Genomic DNA, 10141 nt, shown 5'->3' with positions numbered 1-10141 from the left:
CTTTAAAATGGCTGCCTAGTATTAACCAAAATGTACAATTATTAACAATATTTCAAGAACATTTTCATAAATCTTTGTATATCTTCACAATAGGCTAAGGTAAGTTCCTGGAGGCAGGGCGCTAGGTCAAAATACACATATATTTAAAAGTATGAACCATGAAGTCATGATGCTCTCCAGAAAGATTATATCAATGAATATTCCCAGAACATCATTCTTGTCATCTCAGAACTGGGGAGTGATTTTAACTTTAAGTTTGTGAGTTTACTCACCAAATATGTATTGATAGCTTACTGTCTGGCTTTCTTACCTTTCACGGGACCCTCTCCCAAAATCCACACCCACATCCGATCTTGGGCACACGCCCTAAACCCAAACATTGCCAACTTCCTGGCACCTGCCTCAGCTGCCGCCTAGAAAACTGAAACAGGAACCCTCTCCAAATATGAAAAATCTTCCGCCCAATCTTCCCAAAAGGTCTCCCCACTAACCAGTCTCCAAGCCTCCTTTTAACTTTCTGCCTCTGTGGTGGGAGCAGCCATGGCCTGGAGTTTCCGTGGAAAAGTCCAGCTGGCGGGACTGCTCCTCTCTCTCCTTGGCTGGGTCTGCTCATGTGTGACCACTGCCCTGCCCCAATGGAAGACTCTCAATTTGGAACTGAACGAAATGGAGACCTGGATCATGGGGCTTTGGGAAGTCTGCATGAATCAGGAGGAAGTTGCCACTGTGTGCAAGGCCTTTGAGTCCTTCTTGTCCCTGCCCCAGGAGCTCCAGGTATCCCGTGTCCTCATGGTAGCCTCCCATGGGCTGGGACTATTGGGGCTTCTGCTTTCTGTCTTTGGGTCTGAATGCTTCCAGTTTCACAGGATCAGCCACATATTTAAGAGGAGGCTTTGCCTTCTGGGAGGGACTTTGGAGGCATCAGCTTCAGCCACTACCCTCTTTCCAGTCTCCTGGGTGGCCTATGCCACAATCCAAGACTTCTGGGATGACAGCGTCCCTGAGATTGTGCCTCGGTGGGAGTTTGGAGATGCCCTCTTCCTGGGCTGGGCTGCTGGTATTTTCCTGGCCCTTGGTGGGTTACTGCTCATCTTCTCATCTTGCCTGGGAAAAGAAGATGTGCCCTCTCCCCGGATGACTGGTCCTACAGCCCCACCATCCTATGCTCCAGCAGAGGAGTTCGATGGCTCCTTCTATCTAACACCAAGACCTAAGAACCTGTTCATCTAGGACTAGCTTCTGCCTAGGAATCTCTGGAATAAAGGAATGTCAGTAGAATCCTTTCTCTTCCTTACCCTTCATCACTCTGTATTTGTTTGCCTCATTTGGGGGGTGGTGGTCACAGTTCCATTTGTTAAGGATTGACTATCTTGGTGATATGGTGATTCTAATTTCAGAATGAAAAATCAAAGCATAGTTTCTAACAAACATGTTTTTCTGATTTGAGATTTTATTTATATAAACTATTTTAAAACTTGTAATATTAATTATAAACTTCATGTTATTTATTACTAAGGAAAGTATATTACAAAATTGTATCCATCATAGAAAATCTAGTGCGAATAGTCACCAGATGGATGGATGGATAGATAGATTAGATAGATAGATAGATAGATAGATAGATAGATAGGTAGGTAGGTAGGTAGACAGACAGACAAAGCTGAAGATGACTTGGCAAATGAAAATGAATTATTGGCCCAGAATAGCCCCTTAGGATAGGAACCCTCCTTGCATCCATTTTTAGCCTCAGTTGCACAATTTGAAAGAGTTTCACAATATATCTTGGCTGTTCGTAGATCCTTAATATCCCAAAGGGAAGACATACTCTGGTTTCCGCTATGTTGAGTCTATGAGTGGTCTGCCCTGTTCCCAGCATGAAGGTAAGAAATAGTCACTGTGAGTGAGTGGTAGGGTGACCAACAATCCTGGTTTGTCCGGAACTGGGTACTTTCAGTGCTAAAACTAGGAAAGTCCTGGTCAAACAGGGACAAATTGGTTAGCCCAGAGTAGCTGTGCCCAAGAACTTCCCAATGTGGGCACATATGTGGAGAGAAGTACCAGCTCCTCAGAAATATCTTTTACTATAGGCAAAATCACATTATAAATCCCTTAAACTTTAACCCAAATGTCAGCAGACCTACCCAGGCTGTGAGTACAAATAAAGTCCCTTTCATAGCAATGATCCAAGTTCCTTCGCTTGTCCTACCTGCACAGGCAGACCTTCTGCCAGAGGACCCCACCCCAGGTCTTCCTCAGGCATTTCTGCAAGTCCTCAAGGAGGGGCCTCATGCTTAAGCTGCCTGGCAGCTGCAATCACTGCAGCATCCACGCTGCTCCTTCACTCCCACCTGTCCCCCTCCCTTAATCAGTTGAAAAAGAGTCACCATTAACCCTGCCAACAATTCCCACAGGAGAACAGCTAAGGGGGATGGCTCCCAATGTCCCCTAAATAGGCTCTCCGGCTCAGAGGCTTGTGCTCAGAGCCCCATGACACCTCTCACTTCTTGATAAAATAGCCCTGCCATCTTGAGATAGCCGCTGCTCAAGCAGGAATACGCACACACCAATGCGAGAACAAACAACTTTGCAAGCATAGCCCAAGCCAATTCCCTCCTCAGAAAAATTACATTTTTTTTTTGGAGGAAACAAATCTGCCCAGGTGCAACTTCATCTTCAGCAACTTTTACCTCCTCATCCAGAGGAGGGCTCTCTAGAAGTCACAGTTTTTCCAGAAAGCTCCATCTCCTTTTATGCATGTCCTTTTGTGTATGGTTACTTGACATACACAAATCCAATGACTCGTTATGTAAATTTCTAAGTATAAAAGGGTAGTTCGCATAAAAGTTGTATTCTGGCCCTCTCTGGTTCCAATGCTCATCTTTTCAACCACCCCTTCTCAAAGTTTCAAAACTCTTTGGGCCAAGTGTCAACCACGGGTGAGGCTCAAATATGCAAGAGTTACCCTTGGGTCCCACAGGATCTACAAGAAGGACTCAGGTCATCATTCATGCATCTGATCATTTATTCACTCATTTAACCAATATTTATTGAGCATCTACCATATATGCCAGGCATTGTGCTAGGAGCCAGGAACAAAATGGTAAGACAGAATTTATCCCTGCCCCTTGTACAGGCAAACAGGGGAGACAAATATTAATGTAAAATTGCTCAAATAAGTGTAAATTGTAACCATGACAAACTTTACAAATTTGGAAAAATATATGCTTCTATAAGATCATGCAATAGAGGAATTTAACCTAGTCAGGGAGCCATGGATGGGTACCCTATGGGAGCGGTAACTGGTTAAAAGCTAAAGGATGGATAGTGGTTCTAGATGGAGCGAGGAAAATGTACAAGGTGAGGCTGGTGAAGTAGGAAGGAGCCAGATCCTGCAGGGCACGTAGGTCAGGTTGAGGAATGTTGTCTCTATTCTCAGGAAGCCAAGCGTGCGGCCAGGAATAGGAGCTCAGCCCCAGGTGACTGTGGCAGTAGTCTGCTCCTTTTCTCCCTTTTCTAATACTGTGTCCCTGTGCAGTTTCCCTATCACATAGTTGTACAGGGTTTAAGAGTTTACAAAGTACTTCCACATTTCTTGGTAGTTTTATTTGACGTATCTTGAGTTTTTTTGAGATCGGGAGAACAGATATTATTTGTTTTGCTAATGAGAAAACTGAGATCAGAGGATTTAGGCAACATGCCCAAGGTGAGCAACCAGCTGCTCTGGACTTGAATCCAGGTTTTGATGCCATGGTGGTCTTTTGTCATGCCATCCTGTTGCTTCACGGAGACGGGCTGCCGAGACAACCCACCAGACCAAAGGAAGAGCTAAGCACCAAAGCAGAAGGAAAAACCAAAGACCTACAAAGAAAAATCTTATCCTTTGTGCTTTTGTTGAGGTCTGAACAGAGTCTTTGTTGCCAGGTGGCTCACCTGCTCCTGCTGGTGACTCGCAGCCCTCACCCTAATCTCATGTTTGCAGGTGTTGATATTTTTCATCAGCATGTGATGATGGCTTCCTCTGCAAATAAACAGACACAAACTAAAGATTTGTTAAGAAAATAGTCTGTCTTCCTAACTCTCCTCACAGGGAACACAAAGGCATTTTTTTAAAATGGGGGTGGGGCAGGGACAGTTGACTGGTTCTCAAGCAGCCAACAGCATGTCCTCCCCAGAAGGGAATGTGATCTGCATTCTGGCCAGAATCCGCTTGTGGAGAATGAGTCCGAGGGTGAAGATGCTTTTCATCTAAAACTGCCCATGTTTCTATCTACCTGTTTTGTAGGGAGAATAATGAGAAATAAAAATAGAACTAATTATATCTTGGCTTCAACTCGGCCTTTTCTCATATATTTGTGGCAAATTATTCTCACATTAAAAACATTTCTTTATTGTGGTTACACATGGAAAGATGTGTTGTCATGCGTATTAGAAACAGTATTTCAAGTCAAAAGCTTTTATTATGTGCAAAGCATTGTAAGAAAATAACTCACGGACTCACCAAATTTGATGCATTTAGAATTTGATGTGTTCAGTGCTATCTTCTCCACCAGCCTGCCTTTGGGTCTGAAAATTTCACCATTAGCAGATAAGGCATTCCAGAAAGTCCCTATTAAAATACTCATCTGTTACTCTTATGAGCCTCTGAGATCAGCTCTAGGGAAAAAGTCCTAAGGGATTCCAACGTGGGTTAGCAGCATTTGGGGATGGGAGGGAAGTCAGAAACAGTTTCATGGGCTTCTGGATAGGAGATGTGTCTTAGCAGCAGTGTTAGGACAATAAAAAAGTCAGAGTTGGGAAAATGTTTGCAGTCACTGGCCTCTAACATGGAACCGAAAGAAGTTGAGTTCACTTTCCACTCTACTAAGTGATGGATTTTTTTTTTTAAGCCTGTCACTTGTCTTACTACCTCTCCACATTTACAGGATGTGGCATGGACTATCCTGTTGCCCAGAATTTTGAATAGAGCCTCAAAGCCAAGTCCCATGGGTGATGTATGCCCCATAAAGAGAAGCGCTCAACATACTGCTGCTGAGAAGTGGCCAAACTGGTTGGCCTTTACACCCAATAGCCTACATAGAGAAGCACACAGATTCATTAGGGAAGGTTCCTGGAAGGGAATTCATAACAGTTGAGAGTATTGTGATGTTCTCTACCCCTCCCTGTGAGGAATGGGGTGGAGATGGACCTAACAGAACCACTCATAGACAGGAGCTTCTCCCAGAAGGTAAGACCAGTGTCTGAAACAGACCAATCCCACCCCTGCTGAGCTCATCCATTCCTACTCCACCAGGATGGCACCCAAGAAAGTTCTTGAGAAAGACCTGGATTTTTTTGCCATAACAAAGGACATTTGAGAACCAAGAGAGTATTACAAACAAGACTAGCAGCCTCTTAAAAAACTAAACAATGTCCTCTGCCTTCTCATATAAACTCTCCTCCCCCAGGCTCTAGGGTGGCCACCTGGCCAAAGTTGGGGGTGTGGGGGGAATGGAGCAGGGAGAGTGAAAGAACATTCTACAGCTCCTTCCTTACTGCTAGTCCCTGAATTTCAGGCTGAGGCCTGAACTAAGGTGAGGGGAGAAGCACTGAAGCAAATGAATGAGAGTGAACTCCTGATCTAGACTGGCTTGGACTCTATAAAACATGAAGATTATTCTCATGTATTGTCAAGTTTGAGATAAACTTGACAAAGTTATGCGATCTTCCTGAGATGCTGTCAAGGAGCAGGGAAAGGAGATCCAAAACATCATATTGGAAGGTAGCAGTGGAAACAAAAAGAAAGCTATTGACTCACTGTACCTTATCAAGTTCAGGCCATTCAATAAAATGATTAAAGAAAAAAATATATCTAAAACAGGAAAAGAATCAGATAGGGGATAATGTTATTTTTCTATCTAGCATAAGCCCTGATCCCCCTTTTTTCCGCTAAGGAAGATTAGCCCTAAGCTAACATCTCTGCCCACCTTTCTCTATTTCGTATGTGGGTTGCTGCCCCAGCACGGCTGCTGACAAGCGGTGTAGGGCCGCTCCTGGGAACTGAACCCAGGCTGCCATAGTGCAGTGTGCCAAACTTAACTACTAGGCCACAGGGCCATCTCCAAGCTCTGATCCCTTTAACATCTCTCTCTTCTAATCAGATTGGCTAATATGAACACATCCACTTGCCAGAAGCCCATAACACACTGGATATCTACATTATGCCCCAATTATTTGGCCCCTACACAGGTCAGAAGGAGCCTTAAAATTCTTGCCCCATGACACATTTCCCCATGAAAACCACATCTGGAGCTCAACTTTACAGAGAGTCACTGCTGCATCTACTGTCTCCTTTAGCCCTTAAAACATAACTGCAAAGTTGTGTTTTCCTGTTTTATAGATCAGGAAAACAGGTTCAGCTGGGATTTGAGCTCAGATGTGTCAGATTCCGATGTCAATATTCTTTCCATGAACCACATCTTCATAAGAGACATACTGATTCATCAGTGATTTACAAATCAGGAAAGCTGTAGAACTGTTTAACTCATGAATGAGATCTGGCTATTCCTTAAGTAGGGACAGTCAAGATGACTTAGAGAATGACCATGCTACTTTCATGACATCACTGGGGATTCTGTCCTTACTCTTAAAATCCAAATGCTAATTTGGGAAGACCTTCTTTGGCAGGCAGTGATACCTCTAACCCATCATCAGGACTCTAGATAGAAAAGTGGCCATCCCTCTATGAATATGATTAACACCAGGACTAGCACACATTTAATTTTCAAAGCTCACTACTGGTGGTTCCTGGGTATCACTTTTGTGCCAGCTTATCAATTCCAAGTCACCTAAATAATTTAGAAGGTTTCTATCCCCTACTTCTACTCAAAGTCAATATTCCTGTTCATTGCTTATCATCACAATTTCTTCTCTTCCTGGTGTAGCAGGGACAATCCAGGCTTATCTTATTTTGAGAAGGGAAAAGACAAGGTCTCTGCTCTGTAGGACCCATTCACCTGTCTATAAATGGTCAATCAACTACTCAACAATGAGGTTGAGGATTCATCCTAACTAGCCAACAACTTAATGGATGACCAGGAGCAATCAAGAGTGCTGAAAGAAGAATGGAAATGCCCTTAAAATCTCTCTTAAACTAGCCCCACTTTGACTTCTAATGGAGTAATATGTCAGTTTATTGTTCAATAACTTAAAAGAATGTGGAGAATTTTTTTAAAGGCTCAGGGAAAAGTAATGTAATGACTAAACAGCTGGGAAGTTAAGCCTGTGAGTAAACTTTAAGGAACTGACGTGTTTATGGAAATTAAAGGAAAGGTTAATTATGTAGAAAAAAATATTTCTCTATATCTCCATCAAAGTTCAGGTTAGCCTGAGGAATGTGCCAAGATAAAATATATTAACTCAGAAACCATGAAAACCTGTAAACTATCATTGAAGGAGGTTCTACAGACTTTTTATGGAAGCACAGAATTCAGTGTGTTGATCACAACGTTTAAGAGCCACTTTCTTAGTAGGCATAGCAGTTCTACAAAGGAGTAGTTCTCAGCTGTCACTGTGTTATCAGAATTATCTGTGATGATTTCTAAGCATAAAGGCATCAGGGGCCCAGCCCAAATCTAACAAGCGAGTGTCTGTACCGTTAAGGCCTTAGCAGGCCTTTTTAAAGTGACACAGCTGATTCTGGATTGGTGGCCAGGATTAAGGATCACTGCTGAAGAGCTCTGAATTAAAAAAGGCAGGGAAAAAAAATTTACAAAAGAGGAAAATAAGCAACACCAAAATACAGTTCTTTGAATGGACCAATAAACACCTGGAAATACTAACCAAAAAGAAAAGAGGAGAAACATCACCCAGGATCAGTAAGGAAAAGGGGGCATCACTAAGATCCCAGAGTCATTAAAACAAAAACACACACGAGGTATTAATATGAGCTTTCAGACACTAAATTTTAAATTTTAATGAAATGAACAAACTTCTAATCATTTTCCAAAACTAACACAAGAGGAAGTAACCCCCCAAAATCTCAAAACTCTACATGTGTGGAAAGAAACTCAATGCATAAGTAAAAGCATTCCTAAAAAACACACACAAACAACAATTCTAGGTTCAGATGGCTTCAATAATGAAGTCTTCCAGGCTTTAAGGAAGAAATAATCCTATCTTATCCAAATTTTTCCAAAGCATAGAAAATGAGAGAACATTTCCCAACTCATTCAGTAAGGCCAGAATAATCTTGATTCCAAAACCTTGACAAGGACACTATAAGAAAAGAAAATTAAAGGCCAATGTCTCTCATGAACATACATGCAAAAATCCTAAACAAAATATAAAAAAGAAATTTCATATATATATAAAAATTGTATCATAATCTTCAGTTTACTCCGGCAACATATGGTTGGCTTAATATTTAAAATCAATAAATGTAATTCACATGTGAACAGAATAAAATATCCACGTAATCATTTCAACAGACACAGAAAAAGCATTTGACAAATTTCAACATCCATTTGTAAGTTTTATAAAACTGTTTGCAAACTAAGAATACAAGGAATCTTTCTTTACCTAATAAATAGAATTTACAAAAAGCCTACAGCATATTTAGTGGTGAAATATTGAAAACCTCTTCCCCTGATATTAGAGGACAAGGATGCCCACTATCACCACTTCTATTCAGCATTGTACCAGAGGTCCTAGTAAGTGTGACAAGAAAATAAATGTCGTAGAGACTTGAAATAAAGAATTAAAAGTCATTATTCACAGATAACATCGTGTATTTTAAAAATCTAAAAAAACTAGTGATAAACTATTAGAATTAATAAATGAATTTAGCAATGTTGTCGAATACAAAGTTGATATGAAAACATCAATTTGTTTCTAGATACCAGCAACAATTAACAATGGAATTTTTAAAATGACAACATTTCCAGTAGTTTGCAAACCCTCAAAGATCTAGGAGTAAATCTTATGGAAGATTAAAGAAAACCTAAATAGATGTAGTATACCATGTTCACGGATTAGATGTCAATTCTCTCCAAATTCTCTCTAGTCACTGTAAACCTAATGAAAATCCCTGGAGATGTGTGTGCATGTGTGAAATTGACAAACTGATTCTAAAACTTTTATGGAAATATAAATGATCAAGGATAGCCAGGATGATCTTGAAGACATTCAAAACTGGACAACTTATTTTACTGGAAATCAAGACTTATAAGCTACACTAATTAAGACAGTGTGATAGTGGTACAAGTAGACAAGTAGGCCAGTGGAACAGACAAAAGAGCCCAGAAACAGACCCCCATTTAGACACTTGATTTATGACAAAGGCATAGCACTGGGAAACTGACAATGTTTTCAATAAATGATGCGGGCCTATCAGCTAAATGTGAAAGGTAAAACAGCAAAACTGCTGAGAGATAACACAGACTATCTTGATGACCTTGGGTAATAATTTCCTCAACAGGGTCTCATAAGCACTAACCATGAAGGAAAAGACTGATAAAATTGGAGTATATTAATATCAAACATTTGTTTTCATCAAAAGATAAAAGAGTGAAAAGTCAGAGTGGGAGAAGATACATGAAATGTACATAATCAAAAAAGTTTCCATAACTGGAATATTTTTAAACACTCCTATAAATCAATAAGTGAAAGACAAGAAATCCAACAAAAAAGTGGGCATGACTTAAACAGGTATTTCACAGAAGAGAATAACCAAAGGCCAGTAAGCATATAAAGAAATGCTCAACATCATTGTTATGCAGGTAAGTGCAAATTAAAATGATATCATCACACATCTGCCAGCATGGCCATAATTAAAAATACTAACAAAACCAAATCTTGACAAGAATATAGGGCAATTGGAACTCTTATAAAACTGCTGGTGGGAGGTTAAATTGGCATAACCGCTTTGGTAAACTGTTTGGCAGAATCTAATAAAGATATTTATCTATTCCTATGACCCAAATATCCCATGACCCAGTAATTCCACTCATGGTTACATAACAACAGAAATGCATCTGCACGCGCATCAAAAGGCACGTACATAAATGTTCCTGGCAGCATTATGTGTAGCAGGCAAAAACTGGAAACAACTTAAACAACAATTAGCAGAATAAATTTTAAGATATACTCATACAATGAAATACAA

At 40.7% G+C, this 10141-nt stretch overlaps 1 protein-coding gene across 1 annotated transcript; it reads left to right on the top strand.

Annotated features, from left to right (window-relative positions):
* The first annotated feature begins 540 nt into the window (after positions 1–540).
* On the top strand, positions 541–1230 carry CLDN25 (claudin 25). Its single transcript, XM_014855715.2, has one exon. It carries the CDS (start codon positions 541–543, stop codon positions 1228–1230), a length of 690 nt encoding a protein of 229 aa, XP_014711201.2.
* Positions 1231–10141: the final 8911 nt, after the last annotated feature.

This window comes from Equus asinus, chromosome 20, assembly GCF_041296235.1.
Source record: "Equus asinus isolate D_3611 breed Donkey chromosome 20, EquAss-T2T_v2, whole genome shotgun sequence".
In the NCBI taxonomy this organism is placed as follows: domain Eukaryota; kingdom Metazoa; phylum Chordata; class Mammalia; order Perissodactyla; family Equidae; genus Equus; species Equus asinus.
The sequence above is the reverse complement of the archived record's forward strand: the minus strand, read 5'-3'. Positions and strand labels throughout refer to the sequence as shown.